This window comes from Dermacentor albipictus, chromosome 2 (assembly GCF_038994185.2).
Source record: "Dermacentor albipictus isolate Rhodes 1998 colony chromosome 2, USDA_Dalb.pri_finalv2, whole genome shotgun sequence".
NCBI classification, from domain to species: Eukaryota; Metazoa; Arthropoda; class Arachnida; order Ixodida; family Ixodidae; genus Dermacentor; species Dermacentor albipictus.
In genome coordinates, this window is record NC_091822.1 from 203235651 (window position 1) to 203255846 (window position 20196).

The following is a 20196-nucleotide window of genomic DNA, read 5'->3' on the forward strand; positions in this document are numbered from 1 at the left end:
GATCGTTTCGCGCCGCACCCGCTCACAGGGAAATACTCAGAATATACTTGATCTAATCTCTTTCAGTAATCACTTCGACATAAACCGTATAAAAACTTATATAATCCTTGGTATACCAGACCACGACGTACCAGTGTGCATCGTACCTCTTAGTGACACCATAACCACTCATTCTTCTGTATCTGTAGTAACAGACTTCGAAAACGCTGAAGACAATAGTATACTAACGCACCTCGCTCATGAATTCCGGCATTTTTCAGAAATTGGCTCCGAGGCGTCAGTAGATGTAAATTCCCTTTGATTTCACGTCAATTCGGTTGCGCTTTACTGCAACACTCACTGCGTACCTACAAAAACAAAGCGCCTTCCAAAAAATAATCCATGGATCACGCGAGAAGTCATTCAAGCAAAGTGACGTTTGAAAAGGTTACGTAAGGCAATAAAACCAAAAGGCAGGGGAGAATTCAGAAATTACCAGACGCCATCGTGGAATTCAAACTTTAAGCTAAACGTGCTAAAGAGCACTAATTTGATGTACCACTACCTAATTATCTTGTTAATAAACCCCAGAGGTTCTGGAATTACTTTCGTGCCAATAAAAATGCTACATCACATCCTCTTCCTGAAGAAAATGCTGTTAAGGCTAACACATATAACAATTTTTTTCGGTCAGTATTTACTATAGTTGATAATATTATCCCCGCAATTGCAACGCAACATCATACGAAATTCGATGAACTAGACATTGCGGATGCCGGTATTTTCAATCTACTGCTTGAACTTGACCCCAAGAAAGGTAGTGGCCCCGACGATGTACCTAATACTTTCCTCAACAGATATGCAGAGTGGTGCAGTAAATATCTTGGCCTAGTTTCCCGGAAATCACTTACGGCTTCACAACTACCTCATGATTGGAAAATCGCAAAGGAAATCCCGATCCACAAGGGAGGTGACACAACATTACCTTCAAATTTCAGACCCATTTCACTAACTAGCACATCACGTAAACTTCGCGAACACATAATCCTAAAGCACATGACAGCATTACTAGAGCGCATAAATTTTTCTCTCCTAAAAAAAATTATATTAGGGGGTTTTACGTGCCAAAACCACTTTCTGATTATGAGGCACGCCGTAGTGGAGGACTCCGGAAATTTTGACCACCTGGGGTTCTTTAACGTGCACCTAAATCTAAGTACACGGGTGTTTTCGCTCCCATCGAAAGGCAGCCGCCGTGGCCGGGATTCGATCCCGCGACCTCGTGCTCAGCAGCCCAACACCATAGCCACTGAGCAACCACGGCGGGTCGACAGTAACTCAACTAACAGAACTAGTCCACGATCTTGCTGTTACAGTTAACAACCGCAGTCAAATTGACTTGATTCTACTCGATTTATCTAAGGCTTTCGACTGTGTATATCACAGGAAATTAATAGCCAAAGTTGAAAATGTTTTTGGCATAGGAGAACTTTCTGTTTGGATAAAAGGTTTCTTAAGTAACCACTCACAATTTGTGATTTACGAAAAAAACGCTTTCTAACACAGTCGCAGTAACATCCGGAGTCCCTAAATGGTCTGTTCTCAGACCATTGCTCTTCTTATGCTATAAGAACGATATCAAAGCTAACATCAATTGCAAGATAAAACTATTCGCGGACGACTACGTCATATACAGCGAAATTAATCAGTACAATGATGATCATAAACTAAACGATTTTTTAGCTGACATAGCTAATTGGTGCTCTAAATGGCAGATGCAGATAAACATACAAAAGTCCGCTATCATGACTGTAGCCAGGAAAACGGTATCATCCATCTTTATGTACGCAATTAACGGTACTCCACTTAACAAAGTTGAAGAATACAAATATCTAGGCGTTACATTGACCTTTGAGCTCAAATGCGACAAACATATCAGAAATATAGGCTCAAAGGCACTGCGCAAACTATTTTTCTTAAAAGGAAGCCTGGCGCTAGCAACCAAGTCAACGAAGCTGCTAGCTTACACATAATTTGTAAGGCCTGTTCTCGAATACGCTAATACAGTCTGCTTTCCGCATACACTGACTAACATATTCAAACTAGAATCAATGCAATGGAAAGCTGTGAGGTTCATCCATAACAAATATAAACGTACAGACTCGCCAACAAATATCTTAAACCAGTCCAGTTTGCGAACGCTATCCACAAGAGCGAAACACGCTCGCTTAAAATTCTTGTTTCAAGTAATAAAAAATATCTACAGTATATATACCGCCAAATACATTTCATTTTCCGAGGCTAGACCCACACGTAATAAGCATGCGCACACATTGACAGAATACGTGTGTAAAAATGACACATTTAAGTATCCTTTCCTCGCGCTCGCAATAGCAGAATGGAACGAACTTGATGCTACCTATCACCAACATTGAATCATTATCTGAATTTATCTCACAAAAAGAAAAAAAAAACTGTGTGTGTATAAGAGTACATATGCATGCAGGGACACCGGCAAAGATTGTTTTATTTGTTGGGAAATTTTCATAAACCTTCTCATTTACGACAGCTTCTCATTTACGACGCCTTTTACTCTTATTCTGCATCATCCGACTCCATCTTAAGCCTGAAAATTTTCTACGATCATCAAACCACCTAGTTCTCTGGCGTCACCTAATACGATTTACTTAATTTTCTTCCTAGGTACTCATTCTGCAATTCCGATAGACCAATGGGTATCAGGCTTGCACGCATTATACGGCTTGCCCAACACCATTTCTTCCTATTAATGTCTGCTAGGATATCGACTCTACCCCGTTTCCTCACTAAACCGCACCGCTGTCTTCCTGTTCTTTAATGTCATGCCTATCAATTTAAAGCGAATAGCTTTCTTTGGCTTCTTCGCCCGTCTTTGTGGCGGTTGGTGGTCGGACTGTCACCGATGCAAAAGGCGCGTGCGTACTTGTCGCGGAACGTCTTCGAGACGGGAGGTCCTTGGGCGGCGGCGCTTAGTAGTTGAGGTGGTGGGGGGCCCTCAGTGGTCGCCAGAAACCACACTTTACACAGGTCTTCGCCGGTGCAAGAGTCAACGACAAGGCTACAGCCATAGTCGTAACGGACGCTGCCGCTCATCCCGTATGAACAGAAGTCACCTTTCCTATGAAATCCCGTGGAGCTGAGCTCACAGCCACAATCAGGGCTGTAAGCTCCAAGCGCGCTTACAGAATAGTGCAAGCGAGCTCCCTGCCAAGGAAGTTAAGCGAAAGACTTCACCAATGCCTCAGAAAACGAACAAAAATAATTAGGGTGTCTGGATACGCGGGACTACGGTAACTGAATGGGCTGACCTGCTCGTCGAGACGCTCTACTTTAGAGACCGGATATACGCAATACAACCCCGACGCTGTTACGAACAGCGCACCTCATGTTAAAGCAGCATCAAGAGCCTAGACGGGTCTTTACAAAATGTGCACATCACTGCAACGCAGCCAGGGCATACTTATAAGACAAGCACAAAGCAACACCCTATCGGCATCTGCTAGATTGCACCATATCTATGGCCCAGCAGACTCACCACCTTCGAAATAGCAACAACACGCTAACACTGAACAGACATTCCAGCACTGATATCCCACCCCACCACTCGACTCCCCTCAGAAACCCAACTATCCTTGGCCGCGAATACTGGATGGCTCACTCGAGCCTTCTAAACGCGAGACCAAACGTTCCTCGCTGCGCTCATCGAATCAGCACGGGCGAAAGCCGCAAGCGAGGCCCTGGACTCAGCTAAAACTGCGGCAGAGTTCTGTCTCTCACTGTGGTGGCTGCGGCTCGGCAGCCAGAGGGCAGAATGCCGGTCGCCTTGCACGCCGGTGCTTGCGGCGCTGGAGTGAACACAATCACGACGAATCGGCTGACGTAGCCACACACAAAACTGCTACGAATTGTTTTGGATAGAATTAAGCAATGAAACGACAATATCCTCACTGCAACGAGTATACGCTTTAATTCAAGTGCACCATTTCTTTAATAAAAGGAATAGTTCTCTACAAGGGTTCGGCTGCTTCGCTTACATTGACGGTCATTGTCGATGTTCTTTTCTTTGCTTCGGGGGGTTGCTTTTCTTTTCTTCGGGGGGAGGGGGGGTTGTATTTTTGTTCCAGTTGCGCAGTCATCAGTGGGTTCTCTAGCTTCTTTGTTTAGTTACGAGTTTCTGTCTCATGTCTTGGTACCGCTGGAATGTAGTGATTGTGCACTAGTGATTGACCTAAATAAGATATTGAATAAAACAATGACTTTGAAATGTGGATGTGCAATAAATGACTTTTTTACATCTGCCTCTTAGTTTTAATGATTGGTGCACCTAAAAAAGCAGAAATTATTTTCATTGGATCACGTCTGTGAAGACCAGGTTCGCGTTAGACGAGTTATGTTTCTTGATCTCTTGCGGTTCATTGGAACGGCTATCTGCTGAACACAGTCAAATCTCTGATGTCAGACTGAGCTCACGGCTAAGGAAGATTGGGACGAAGTTCAAGGAATTTTTGCCACCAATTTCCCCCACTTTCATGTGGCCATTTTCTGGCAAGAAAATGTAGAGGAGTCAGCCGGTATAAAACGACTTGGTGCGTTTTTCTCAATTTATAGTGCCCACTTAATAAGACGCCAAATAGATCGTTGTGCATAAACATTAGTAGTTGGCAGATCATGCTGTATATATGCAACGGCAAGTACATCTTCAGTATTTACTACACCGGAAATTTCTGAAAACGAATAAATATTGAACTGGCGAGATATTCTAGTCATTCCTTCTGCATGACATCCTAGGTGCTTGAAAAGCCACACGATTCGTATTCAGGCGTAAGACATAAGAAGCAGCATAAAATTTCGGAAAGATGAGGAGGATGCAGGGAGAATAAACAAAGGTGGCGACCTTGCGAAAGAAAAAGACTGCCAAATGTCAATTTTGATACTGTTTATGTTTTCACAATGAATACAAAAAAGAAAAAAAATAATAGCAGCTATTCTTTAATCTGTTCCTTAAATGCATATTACCAGCGATTACTATATTCGTTTAACCGGAGTCATAAGAAAATTAATATAATATAGTAATCGCTAGTAATATGAATTTTAGGAATAGAGTAAAGAATTGGAGCTATCGACATTTTTGGCATTCATGGTGAGAAATAGAAAAAAAAAACTTGCGCAGGAACTAGGAGCTTAACAATGAAGCTCGAGGACAAGTTAAGAACGACCTAAGAGCGATGAAATGAAAAATGTTAGGGGTAACGTTCAGAGGAAGCTTTAGCTCGGACCCAACTCCGACGCGGCCTATTCAAATTCATGTAAAACGCAAAAGCGTCTTTAGGAGATAACCCCTGGACCGACTTTGATAAAATTTGTTGCATTTGAAAGAGAAAGTTAAATTCTAGTGACTGTTGAAGCGGAATTTCGATTTAGGGCTTGAATTTTCTTAAAACGATTTTCAAATATTTGACCGTTTGAAAAAAATAAAAGCACGAAGTTTACAAATTCATAGCTCTGCATCAAAAACTGATATCGCAGTTCTGTAAACGGCATCCATTACACCATTCAAAGCGGACAAATTCAATATGTCATTTTACGTCTTACGTGAATTTGTTACGTTGCTTACAACAGCTTTGCAAAAGTTGTATTTCCCTATGATTAAATTTTTTATATTCATGTGTAACATATCAATTTTGTCCGCTTTAGATGTACTATTAGATACAATTCACAGAATTGCATTATCATTTTTAGTGGTTGAGTTACAGAGTTGTAAACTTGATAGTTTCGTTTTATGAAAATTTTTGATTTTAGCCAATTTTTAATAAAGAATTGACGACCTAACTCAAAAATTCGAAACAAACAGTCACTAGATTTTAAGTTTGTCTTTTAAATGCATCAAACCTCGGCAAATTTGGTGCAGTGGTTGCCTAGAAAAACGAATTCCTCTTTTACATGTATTTATATTCATCTCATCTCTCATCTCTCTCATCTCATCCCTCATCTCTTAAGAGGTTCAATACTTACAGGCATTTGTCTCGCAAACCATATTTATTTCAAGGGAATTTTCCATGTCTCAATAATTTCTCTCGTCGTATTCGAGTGCTGATTGCCGTGTTATAGTTTGTTACCGAAGCTTTCCCCTCAAGTCTTAATATTTTAAGGCAGTTTGTCGTGTGCGTATCATGGCCACGCACGCTTATATCGCCTTAAACTGGCTCTTTTAACTACTACACGCAGAGACAAAGCAACAGCGCGCGCATTAGATCCCATAGATGAGATGAATATTTACAATTATTATTAGGGCTATAATTATATTCGAATGCTGATTGCTGTGCTATCGTTTGTTAACGAAGATTTCCCTCAAGTCTAACTATTTTGAGGCAGTTTTTCGTGTGCGTATCATAGCCACGCACGCTTATATCGCCTTCCGTTTCTCTACCACGGGTGCGCTTTAAAACCACGGCGCTGCAATTTTGCTTTCCTTTCCTTGATTCTTAGCGACAAAGCAACAACGCGCGCATGCGATCCCATAGATGAGATGAATACATATATATATAGAAAATTATCAGTCATAGCTCTCGTAGTATAGCCCTCTGGGCCGTTTCCTTTCTTTTTTTTTGTTCTTTCGAAAGTAGTCCTATTAGGGTTATTATAATTACACGAAGGTATTTCGCCCTCGTCAGCAGCAGTCCTTGAGATAGCTATTCTGGCGGCTAGCTCTCCACGCTATGCGTGCCGCCCTCGCACCTTTTTAAGCTTTTCCTAGACGCTAGAGCTATACTATTGTGCCCTCGCAACCTTGAGCGATCGGAAAGCGCGTTTCCCACTCTGGGCCGGCGGAGAAGGGAGGCTTCGTTCCGGCCGCGAAGTTCCCCCACATCTCAGTAAGGTGCCCGGTGGTGGTCCCGTGCTGACGATGACCTCTCGGTGAGCGCATATTTCCCCCCTCATCTTCCCCCCCCCCCTTTTTCCTAAGAAATTATGCCTTCCAACTGTCGCGGACAACATCAGTCCCTTTCCACGTAAGTATGAGGCTCGGAGCAGGAGCTATGGCGCTTGAAAGTAACCTGGGGCCTGACGAACCAACCGACTGAGCTATCTTTCCGGGCAACATTCAAGGGTCATGAGTTCAAATCACCTGTCATGTTCCTTTTTTCCTCTTTTTTCTATTTTTTTCTTTCTTTTTAATGTCTTTTCCTTTATTTTATGACTGTACGGGAACCCTCTTAAAATATATATATATATATATATATATATATATATATATATATATATATATATATATATATATATATATATATATATACATCCTCAATTAGGTATGACGACACATGTGCAAGTCATAAATGCCAGGTTCTCTAGTCGAGTGCCATCCGTGCGGTATAACCGATCTCAGATTGGTCAACCTTGACTGATCAAATAGGACACCACTGTAGGTTAAATGAGGCGTACAACTTCTGCGGGACCCGCCGTGGTTGCTCAGTGGCTATGGTGTTAGACTGCTGAGCACGAGGGCGCGGGATCGGACCCTGGCCACGGCGGCCGCATTTCGATGGGGGCGAAATGCGAAATAACCCGTGTACTTAGAATTAGGTGCACGTTAAAGAACCCCAGGTGGTCGAAATTTCCGGAGTCCCCCACTACGGCGTGCCATATAATCAGAAAGTGGTTTTGTCACGCAAAACCCCATAATTTAATTTTTTAATTTAGCTACTGCGGGGACGGTAGAGTATCTGTCTCCCGTGCAAGAGGACCGTGGTTCAAATCCCGGTGCCGCGCTATTCTCCACCGGAAAATACAAAAAAAACCGTGTGTTGAGAAAATCGCACAAACAGGCCTGGAGTGCGGCCTGATCCCGGTGACCAGAACCGGTAACGCACTCTCTCACCAGAGCAGGATTGGCCACCCTGGTGCAGTACTTGGCCACAACCTCCCATATGAATACAACAATCAAACCCCGGCCTCAGTCCCCAGCAGCCGCGAAGCAACTGACCACGGCGGCGGTCAGATCTGTGACGGTGCAGAGGGTGCTAAGAATACCTGGCTCCGGACAGGCCACCATTGGAATCTGAACCTGGCAACGTTTAACGTTAGAACGTTATCTAGTGAGGCGAGTCTAGCAGTGTTATTGGAGGAATTGGAGGGTAGTAAATGGGATATAATAGGGCTCAGTGAGGTTAGGAGGACAAAAGAAGCATATACAGTGCTAAAAAGCGGGCACGTACTGTGCTACCGGGGCTTAACTGAGAGACGAGAACTAGGAGTCGGATTCCTGATTAATAAGGAAATAGCTGGTAACATACAGGAATTCTATAGCATTTACGAGAGGGTAGCAGGTCTTGTTGTGAAAATTAATAAGAGGTACAAACTGAAGGTGGTACAAGTCTATGCCCCTACATGCAGTCATGATGACCAGGAAGTCGAAAGCTTTTATGAAGACGTGGAATTGGCGATGGGTAAAGTCAAAACAAAATACACTATACTGATGGGCGACTTCAATGCCAGGGTAGGCAAGAAGCAGGCTGGAGACAAGTCAGTGGGGGAATATGGCATAGGCTCTAGGAATAGCAGAGGAGAGTTATTAGTAGAGTTTGCAGAACAGAATAATATGCGGATAGTGAATACCTTTTTCTGCAAGCGGGTTAGTCGAAAGTGGACGTGGAGGAGCCCGAATGGAGAGACTAGAAATGAAATCGACTTCATACTCTGCGCGAACCCTGGCATCATACAAGATGTAGACGTGCTCGGCAAGGTACGCTGCAGTGACCATAGGATGGTAAGAACTCGAATTAGCCTAAACTTGAGGAGGCAACGGAAGAAACTGGTACACAAGAAGCCAATCAATGAGTTAGCGGTAAGAGGAAAACTAGAAGAATTCCGCATCAAGCTACAGAACAGGTATTCGGCTTTAACTCAGGAAGAGGACCTTAATGTTGAAGCAATGAACGACAATCTCATGGGCATCATTAAGGAGTGCGCAATAGAAGTCGGTGGTAAAGCCGTTAGACAGGAAACCAGTAAGCTATCGCAGGAGACAAAAGATCTGGTCAAGAAACGCCAATGTATGAAAGCCTCTAACCCTACAGCTAGAATAGAACTGGCAGAACTTTCTAAGTTAATCAACAAGCGTAAGACAGCGGACATCAGGAACTATAATATGGATAGAATTGAACAGGCTCTCAGGAACGGAGGAAGCCTAAAAACAGTGAAGAAGAAACTAGGAATAGGCAAGAATCAGATGTGTGCGTTGAGAGACAAAGCCGGCAATATCGTTACTAATATGGATTAGATAGTTCAAGTGGCTGAGGAGTTCTACAGAGATTTATATAGTACCAGTGGCACCCACGACGATCGTGGAAGCGAAAATAGCCTAGAGGAATTCGAAATCCCGCAGGTAACGCCAGAAGAAGTAAAGAAAGCCTTAGGAGCTATGCAAAGGGGGAAGGCAGCTGGGGAGGATCAGGTAACAGCAAATTTGTTGAAGGATGGTGGTCAGATTGTTCTAGAGAAACTGGCCACCCTGTATACGCAATGCCTCATAACCTCGAGCGTACCGGAATCTTGGAAGAACGCTAACATAATCCTAATCCACAAGAAAGGGGATGCCAAAGACTTGAAAAATTATAGACCGATCAGCTTACTGTCCGTCGCCTACAAAGTATTTACTAAGGTAATCGCAAATAGAATCAGGAACACCTTAGACTTCTGTCAACCAAAGGGCCAGGCAGGATTCCGTAAAGGCTACTCAACAATAGACCATATTCACACTATCAATCAGGTGATAGAAAAATGTGCAGAATATAACCAACCCTTATATATAGCTTTCATTGATTACGAGAAAGCGTTTGATTCAGTCGAAACCTCAGCAGTCATGGAGGCATTACGGAATCAGGGTGTAGATGAGCCATACGTAAAAATACTGGAAGATATCTATAGCGGCTCGACAGCCACCGTAGTCCTCCACAAAGAAAGCAACAAAATCCCAATAAAGAAAGGTGTCAGACAGGGAGATACGATCTCTCCAATGCTATTCACCGCATGTTTACAGGAGGTATTCAGAGACCTGGAGAGGGAAGAATGGGGGATAAAAGTTGATGGAGAATACCTTAGCAACTTGCGATTCGCTGATGATATTGCCTTGCTTAGTTACTCAGGAGACCAATTGCAATGCATGCTCACTGACCTGGAGAGGCAAAGCAGAAGGGTGGGTCTGAAAATTAATCTGCAGAAAACTAAATTAATGTTTAACAGTCTCGGAAGAGAACAGCAGTTTACGATAGGTAGCGAGGCACTGGAAGTGGTAAGGGAATACATCTACTTAGGGCAGGTAGTGACCACGGATCCGGATCATGAGACTAAAATAACCAGAAGAATAAGAATGGGCTGGGGTGCGTTTGGCAGGCATTCTCAAATCATGAACAGCAGGTTGCCACTATCCCTCAAAAGGAAAGTGTATAACAGCTGTGTGTTACCAGTACTCACATATGGGGCAGAAACCTGGAGGCTTACGAAAAGGGTTCTGCTGAAATTGAGGACAACGCAACGAGCTATGGAAAGAAGAATGATCGGCGTAACGTTAAGGGATAAGAAAAGAGCAGATTGGGTGACGCAACAAACGCGGGTAAATGACATCTTAGTTGAAATAAAGAAAAAGAAATGGACATGGGCCGGACATGTAATGAGGAGGGGAGATAACCGATGGTCATTAAGGGTTATGGACTGGATTCCAAGGGAAGGGAAGCGTAGCAGGGGGCGGCAGAAAGTTAGGTGGGCGGATGACATTAAGACGTTTGCAGGGACAACATGGCCACAATTAGTACATGACCGGGGTAGTTGGAGAAGTATGGGAGAGGCCTTTGCCCTGCAGTGGGCGTAACTAGGCTGATGATGATGATGATGATCATGATGATGATATTAGAGCACTCGAGCTAAAGCTTCCTCTTCAGAAACAGGAAGAGTGTGGTGTGGATAAGAGAGCAGACAGGGATAGCCGATATTCTAGTTAACATTAAGGGAAGTAAATGAAGCTGGGCACGCCATGTAATTCCTAGGATAGATAACCGGTGGACCATTAGAGTTACAGGTTAAGTGCCAAGGGAAGGGAAGCGCAGTTGACGACGGCAGAAAATTAGGTGGGGTGATGAAATTAGGAAATTTGCAGGCACAACTCGGAATCAGCTAGTGCAAGAACGGGGTAACTGGAGATCGGTTGGAGAGACCTTCGTCCAGTAGTGGACATAAAGAAATAGGCTGCTGCTGATGATGACCACTACATTCTTTTACTATTTTTTCTTTAATTTAGAAAATGTTCTTTTAGTTTTAGTGGGCTCAGCCATAACATTAGGCACCAAAACCAATCAAACTTGCACATCCCAATTTTATTGCAAATTTGGCGCAGGCAACAGGATAGGATCCTGTGCTGCACTCTAAGAAAAGTTTACACCCTTTGAGTCGTATCTTGCCACACAACGATAAACGTCACCTGTCTTGTCCACATCTCCTTTCTTTAACGCTGCGAGCGCGGTACTTCCCAGTAACTAAAGGCATGCGCCTTATCAGCATTACATAGTATTGCCGACCGGGAAGTAGCGGGCGCGGCGTTTTCAAGAAAGGAAACGCAAGCAAGGCAGTTGACGATTACTGTTGTGTGGCAGATATTCATCCCAAAGCGTGTAAACGTTTTTTAATGTATGTGCGCCGCGACCATTTTATTTTATCGAGGGTCATATGCTTGGCCTTGACAGAAACCTGCGGGGATAGCGACAGGCACACGAGCTGCTTCCGCGGCGGACAGTCGGCCGTTTTGCGTGAGCACTGGTCCTTTCTTCGGAACGCTCGCGAAAGCAATCTTTCACTAACGATGGTATAACGTAGCCGGAGACGACTTCCGTCAAACAGACATGAGTGAAAAAGAAAATGACCGCGCTTACACTCCTGTGAAGAAGGGTGCAAGCGAAGCTCGGGATCCACGGCTCTTCGTTGTCGTAACGCGTCGGCTTTGCGCTCCCTCACGGCGAGGTCGGCACGTTGACGACAAAGGCCTTTCCCGAGCGAGTTCCCGGCGGCGTTCATGAAACGCCGCCTGTTCTGCGGTTGAACGCACGACGCGTGGCCCGCTCCCGCTGTTGTTCCTTCACCGCAACCTGCTCAACGAACCAAACGCGGCCTCCCCGTTTGATTGCCGGTTTTGAACTGGCGGGAAACGGTGGGCACGACGCCACTGACGTGAAACCATGGGCACGACCACTACGTCATCGAAGCCTCCCTCGCGATTGCCTGCTGGAGGACGAGGAAATTCAAGTTGATCAATTGGGACGTTTTCTGCAAGGCCAGAGCCGAGCGCGCACCGACGGCCGAGACACATATTGAAGGTTGGTACAAAGGGATAAGGGACAACGCCACGGCGGCAACCAATGAGATCATCACTGACCTTGACGTTGACAAGATGGATAGCAAGTTGGCCCATCTGCTGGAAGCAAGCCCTCCTCACGAGATGGAAGGGGCAGAAGCATAACAGGAGGCTCCGCAATAAGGTTTCCGAGGTTAACAGGGAGATTGAACAGCACTGCAAGAACCTGTGTAAACAACAATGGGAGGAGCTCTGCGAATCCGTCGAGGGCCAGCTGAGATCCCGCAAGAGCTGGCGGCTGCTCAAACACCTTCTCGATGAGGGCAGCACCAGGCTCAGCCAGACGATCCCTCGCACAAGCCATCCACCTCGTTACCGACTCTACCCCGGACGAGTTGACTGTGTACATGTTCATAGACATGTACCTACCAGTCGCGCATAGCTATGCGCCTACCCATTTCCCAGACTACGCGGGGTGTGGTGCCGGAGTTCGACCAGAACACCACTGCGGCCGAGGTCCGACATGTCCTGTCCTCCCTCAACGGAAATCCGGCCTACATGGTACTCATCTCCTAACACGGTAAAGCACCAGGAATCGACAATACAAGACAAATTATCCTGACGTCCTGTGTCGGTAGGCTCGCAGAGCATGCCCTGCTCAACCGGCTCACGGTGCACGTCGATACCAATGACATGTACTCCCCCAATATGACTGGTTTCAGAGCCGGCCTCTCGACAGAGGACGCCATGAAGCTGATAAAGCATCAGATCATCGACCCGAGCACGGGACATACCAGATCCATCCTTGGATTAGACCTGTAGAAGGCCTTCGACAATATCTCTCACAAATTCATTCTCCACTCTATTACCAGCCTCTGGCTCGGGAAGAGGGTCTACGACTTCACCCGATCCTTTTTTAGCCAGAGAACTGGCAAGCTCAAGATCAAAGGATACCTCTCGCATGGGATCATCCTCGGGTCACGCGGCACGCCTCAGGGCTTAGTCATCTCGCCAACATTATTCATCGTCGCAATGATCGGGCTTTCCCAGGAGCTCGCAAAGATTCAAGGAATCAACCATACCACCTACGCTGACGATATCGCCATCCGGTGCGACGGCGGCAACGACGGCCAAGTTGAGGACACCATGCAGAGCACCATCGATGCGACTGAGCACTTCCTCCGCCCCACTGGGCTCAGGTGTTCTCCATCCAAGTCGGAACTACTTCTCTACAAGAGACGACCCAGAGGCGGCGGCCATCGTGATTGAAAACCGGCGTCCGAAAGCGAAATACGGCTTTTCACTAGTGACGGATTCCCGGTGCCCAGAGTGGACTCGCTCCGAATATTGGGGATATATATCGAGCCTAACGGTGCCAATGGAACCGCACTCAGAACACCGCCTAGACGCAGAGCGCTCACAGCCTCATCCGGAGGATCGCCAACAGGCACCGGGGAATCAAAGAAGACAATCTCATCCTCATTTTAGGTGCTATTGCGCTCAGCCACCTTTCATATTCCGCGGTCATGCATAATTGGAATGTTGCAGAGAGTAACAAGCTGAATTCCCCCATCAGAAAGTCTTCGGCGTGGCTGTGCTAGCCACGCCGAAGCCAACATCGGGAAGCCAGCTGAAATCTTTCTTGGACTTGGTTACGTACTACGGGAGATTCTTGCCCAACTTGTCAACTGTGCTAGCTCCTTTATATGGCTTGCTGGCAAAGGGTATGCAATGGAAATGGGAGTCGTCTCAAGACAGAGCGTATCAAGAAGTAAAGAGTGCCTTGTGTAAAGCTAAATTTCTTGTGCACTATGACCCACAAAAGCCCCTTCGACTGGAGTGCGATGCGTCGTCGGTCGGATTGGGCGCAGTACTTTCCCATCGTATCAATGGCGAAGATTATCCGATAGCCTTTCGCTCAGGAACCTTAGCACCGGCGGAGCGCAATTACTCGCAACTGAAATAGGAAGCGCTCTCGCAAGTTGTCGATGCGACAAGATTTCGAGACTATCTTTTTGGTAATATTTTTTTTGATAACAGATTATAAGCCATTGACGGGGCTGTTTCATCGCGACAAACCTATTCCGCAAATGGCGGCGGCTAGGATACAGGGATGGGCACTACATTTATCGGCGTATCGGTATGACACAGACTATCGGAAATGACCGTTGAACAGTAATGCCGACGCCTTGAGCCGTTTGCCTGTGCCACAACGTGGGCAAACCGATGAAGATGATACTGTAGAATATGTTCTGCATGCACAAGCCTTAACAGATTTTTCTCTTTGTGCACAGCAGTTGGCAGATAGCACAAGCGATGACGTCCTTCTCCAACAAGTGAAGACATGGATTCTGCGCGGCTGTCCAAACCAACTGAGACGGGAGCAGCAGTGTTTTCAGCCGTACTTCACCCGCAGACATGAACTTACTGTGAGTAATGGACTAATCTACTGGGGTCATCGGGTTATTTTGGCCGAGGATGTGCGGTCAATTATTTTACAAGATTTTCACCAGGCCCATCCAGGCATGACGGCAATGAAGCGCCTGGCGCGCACGATGTTTTGGTATCCGGATGCATCTTTACAATTGCTAGTAGGTACAGTGGGGTGGGGCGTTTTTCGCGACGCTCGACGTTTCTGCGCAGGCGCCAGTATGAGGGGGTGCGAGAGAGAAAATCTAGGGACCTTTGCTCCTTGAATGTGTGACTCTGCCTAGGCACTATGGAGGAGGTTTCTTTGCGCGTGCTGCATGCATTTGTCCCCTGGACATGCCAGCATTGCGGAGTGCGGTCGAGTTTGTTTTCGCTCCGCCGCTGGCCGCCCGCGCGGTTAGGCAGTGGGCACGGACGCCCCACTTGGTGATCTCTTTGTCTGAAGCAGCAAGGTTCTGACTGGTGTTGCATAAGTCGCGGGTCGCTTTTTTCGTCGCGACGACAGATTAGATTTTTTTACAAGCACTGCTCCTTTACGGAAGATGTAACCGGCAGACGGAGGCCTCAGGAGAGCACCTGAGGTTATAATAAAGCAGGCGGCGCAGGATCTCCGGGGCACCCAAGGGGTAGCGGGGGGATCAAACCTGGAGGCAGGGCTGCCCGCGGGTTGTGGCCGGTGAGACCGAAGCGTGCCAGTGGGTGTTCGCATAAAAAAATTGGCTGTCCGCTATCACGGACAGCCGATCTTATATACCTCTGGCACGCGCAGGCCTCTGCGAGCCCCAACCCACGGACCAGTCCGGGTTCCAGCTTTCGTGTCTCCGTTGCCGCTTTGGTGTCCTGGAGGCGCCGCCAATAATGCGAAAAAATGACACGTTCTTTCAATTAGTGAAAAAACACGATTGAATAAATATAATTACGTCCAGCCGCGAACTTACGATGCGGTGTTCAGCACTACCGAACTCCGCGACTTCTGCCGGCACGCCTAGGGACAAGCGCGCACAACACGCGCTAAGAAACTCCTCCGTAATGCCTAGGCAGAGTCATATATTCAAGGAGCAAAAGTCCCCACATTTCATCTCTCGCACACGCTCTTACCCACGCATGCGCGCGAACGTCCGGCGTCTGCGCAAGTGCCATGCCCCGCTGTACCTAGTAGCAATTGTAAATACGCATCCCGGATTGGACCGCAACATAGAAAAGCTGGTACAAAGCTGCCAGCAATGTTTGCAGTGTTGGAACATGCCAGCGGGACAGGTCCCCTCAAGCTGGCCGAAGAACAACAAACGTTGGTTTCCCCTGCATGTCGACTGCTGGTCCGGTTGAAGGTCGCATGGTCTTGGTGGTAGTGGATGCGCAAACGAAATGGATGGAGGCAGTGCCCTTTAAAATAGCAAGTGCAGAAACCACAGTGCAAGTTCTGCGGGGGATCGTCGCGCGTTTTGGCCTGCCGTTTCCGACAATGCGCCGCAATTTAACAGTGCAGTGACTGAAAGATTCTTCAAAGATAACCATGCGCGTCATGTTAACTCCGCTCCATATTACCCTCAGTTAAACGGGGTAGCGGAGTGCGCTGTGCGCACCATCAAGGAGGGAATGAAGAAAAATGAGCCGGAAGTCTACTCAGTCAACAAGTTCTTGCTGCGTTACAGGACGACGCCGACTCGAGAAGGGAAATCGCCTGCCGGGATGCTCCTCGGTTTTCAACCAAGGACCCATCTAAGTGAACATATTCAAGGGGAGGAGGTGGCACCGCGGGATTCCACGGTGGGCACGCCCCCGGCACCGACGCCGCAGTTGGTTCCTCCAGCAGCACCTGTTTGGTCACGTCATTACAATCAAGCCGGCCAGAGATATTTACCCGGCATGGTGACGTCAACAAGAGGTAGGCGCTTGGTTATGGTGGACACTGGAGGAGGAGTGCAGTGCCATCACGTGGACGAAGTGCGACCACGGAACACAATGGCAGAGTTAAAACAGGAACTCAGCACAACTCGGCCTTCAGAACACCACACCTCGCAAAGTGATAGACCCTCAGACGACCAAGCCTCGCAGCGTGACCAACCCTCAGCAGGAGAAGACACCGAACCGCCATCGGACGTATCACTTAGTACAGCCCGGTCTCCCAATGAGACAACCTCAAGAGAACCGACAGTCTCGGATTTCCCAGGCGTTCTATGCGCGCAAGAAGACCTCCCAATATACCAGGCTTCTAAGAGAAAGGAACTGCCGCGTCGCGTCATCGGAAGCCCGTTCATCGCACGAAGTGCGCATGCTCGACCAATTGCGCACTGCAGCCACGCTATCTGCAATAAACCATTCTTTGGCTTGCGCCTACTGCGTGTGTTGCTGTCGCTCGCGCTACAACAGATTCCAAGGCAGCCATTAAGGCCTACAAAGCCGCGATGGTCTCCCCTCAGGCCCTCCGCATTCTCCAAAGCGCCAAAAGTGTCTCTCCCCATTCTCTCACTTGGTTTCCCGCTCACTTGGGGTCGACTGAGGGCTCTCCCTCTAACCTTAACGAGGGCGCGCACGAGGCCGCGCGAGGACTCACTGACCGCGTCGCCTCTGCAGTTTCCCTGCGCCGCGGGGAACCCTTGTTAACGTTCACAGAGGTCACCACACACTATTATCTTTCAAGACAGGTATTCCCTCTCCCGCACCCTGCCTTATGCGAGGCGCGGGCGGTGACCTTTCGACTTTTACAAGCCTGTGCGTATCCTAACCTTGCGGTTAATTCTGCATGCAATATATCCTGAAAGCTATACCCTGCTCTGCCTGTGGTGTAACGGCAACATTGGATCATGTGTTGCGGGAGTGTGAAGTTACTGGCTCCTCCTTCAGCGAGGATAGGTGAGCTGCGCTCTTGGCCAGCCCTGAACTCAACGACCAGATCCTTGCCGTCGAGAGTGCCCGCGATCGGGCCGTCAAGCTCAGCTTGGGCAACCCTAAGTGGGACTAACCGGGTGGCGCGCGGTCTCCCCTGCGTCTTCTCTGGACCACTTCTCTTTCTCTCTCTTTCACTCACTCACTCACTCACTCACTCACTCACTCACTCACTCACTCACTCACTCACTCACTCGCTCGCTCGCTCGCTCACTCGCTCGCTCGCTCGCTCACTCACTCACTCACTCACTCACTCACTCACTCACTCACTCACTCACTCACTCACTGACTCACTCACTCACTCACTCACTCACTCACTCACTCACTCACTCACTCACTCACTCACTCACTCACTCACTCACTCACTCACTCACTCACTCACTCACTCACCACGGTCAGCCGACTGTAATCTCCGAATGCGTCGGTTAGCCACCGTTCGGCGCTCTTATAAAATAAGCCAGAATTCTTCCTACCAAAAGCAATTAGCAGTATTATATATACATATAACCTAGAAACAGCTATTCAAAAGACTGATTAGCAAAATCAGTTGCAGAATTGTAAATTTCGCAACACTGGAAGCACTTGGGCGTCGTGCAACGTCGCCCCATTGTGCACGCTCTGCCACACAGCCCAGAAACTTGACGTATTTCGACGTCAGCCTACCTCGATGTTGTGCAGCCAGCGCTGTGGTGGCACGTACTTGTATTCGCCGTACACAGGCCACAGGGGACGGTGTCCTTCGCTGTGCGGAAGAGAGAGGAAAAGGGGTTAGGGCTGTATAGCGGTATTAGAATAGCGCTATTTTCGCTATGCACGTAGTAGAATGACTGCAAGTTGAGTGAGTAATACGGATTCATAACTGATGTACAGTAGGACACGAACAAAAAGAAACGACGCAGCGCTCTTCAGTCGTGAGAGTGCTCGTCGTTTTCTTTGCTCCTGTACTCGTCCCTTTTGCGATTCAGTTATTATGAGCACGTAGTAGAGTAGTTTAGGCATGTAATTGTAATACTACAGCAGCGCATGTCGTCTTAAAGGGTGCCTCACCAGGCCTCATAGCAAATTTTGGTTATACGCTGGAAGTTGTTACGTGTCCTATACGAAGCGTTCTGCCGCAAAATGTTTTTCAAATCGGTTCATTTATAGCCGTGACATAAATATTTCAGTGCCACGAACCCATGATTTCAGCAGGCGGGCTCCAGTGCCAAGCAAGACGCTCTCTCCACTCGCCCCATCTAGCCTCTGCAAGCGAAATTCCTTCCTTGCGTTCTCCCATACCGGACCTCGAGCATCATGTGACGCATAGGTCAGAAGCCTCGCCTTCATTTTTTTCTCCTCGCTTTCTTTATCGGCGCTACGCACTTCCGCTGATGGCGTAACGCGAGCTGTTGTCTCGCTCACGCGGCGTGCTATTTTGCGCACTGTGCACAAAGACACATGACTAGCGGTATAATTATGTGCTACACGAATATTGAGGCAGAACAAGAGGATTGCAGAGCATGATCACGCACTGGAACACGGTAGAAAATGGCAGTTTCGTTACCTGCGCGCGTGACCACACGACCGTGGGAACAAACAGACGAAGCGGAAGTAAATCTCTCTTGCTTTGGTGCGAAGTAAAACAAAAAAGCACGCAGACATTCCGTTTGTGAGTTTTATTGTTTCTCTAAACTTAAATTCATCAATTCAAGCAACAGATCGCACAGATAACAGATGTTGTCCTGAATAATTCTCGAAGTTACGTGTCACTACGAGCGACGTCATACTGTGGCACACAAGGCGCAGGCACACAATGTACGTCATCCTCCGGCTTGGAGCGCGGCGGCCACGAGCAGAAGGACAAACGGCACTCAGTTTGAAATTTCAGATCGTTCCGCGGCGCGTAGCGATGTAATACTTTGTAGGCGCGATCGTTACCGCGCAATGTATGCTCTGCGCTTGTCAGCTCAATATGGCCAGACCTAGTGAAGGGCCCTGCAATCCAAACACGGTGAGATTGGCCAAATAATTAATTGATTTCTCTACAACAAATTCCCAAAGTGCGAAACACGAGTCGTTCTAATTTAGCGACTGGAAACTGCTGTGCAGAGGTTATCTCTTCTATGCGGTCGCTGGTACGCCTGCGCAACAACTGCGGTTCTCCGTGTGCAGTGCTATATAATTCGTGACAATCTCCACTTGCGTCATTCCTTCCTCCTGCAGACTGCAAGAACCGTCGTTATCCCTTATAATATTGGAACACATTTTGATATCCGACAATTTGAAATAGTGAATTCTCGAATTGAATAGTAAAGTATATTTGATTCGTATTCGGAATTTCGAATATGCGTACACGCCTTGTAGTTAAAGCGCCATCATTATTAGCGGGAAACACAGCTCTATTTTTGGCAAAATCGACAGTCTGGTCGGATGACACGGTTGACATTCGGCCCCCGTACTCTCCACGACATCGTGATCAATCGGCGCTCGTTGCGATGATGCGGGTATCGGTGCACGCAACCAGGCACGGCTGTCTGGAACACTCG

At 47.3% G+C, this 20196-nt stretch overlaps 1 protein-coding gene across 3 annotated transcripts in view; it reads right to left on the reverse strand.

The window, feature by feature from the left end:
- LOC135897324 (uncharacterized) overlaps positions 1 to 20196 on the reverse strand; it is a 297711-nt gene that overhangs the window by 76384 nt on the left and 201131 nt on the right. For all 3 annotated transcript variants that reach the window (XM_065425928.1, XM_065425927.1, XM_065425929.1), the window contains one exon: positions 18335 to 18413. In XM_065425928.1, the coding sequence (XP_065282000.1) occupies positions 18335 to 18413 (79 nt within the window). The remainder of the gene's footprint in view (positions 1 to 18334; positions 18414 to 20196) is intronic.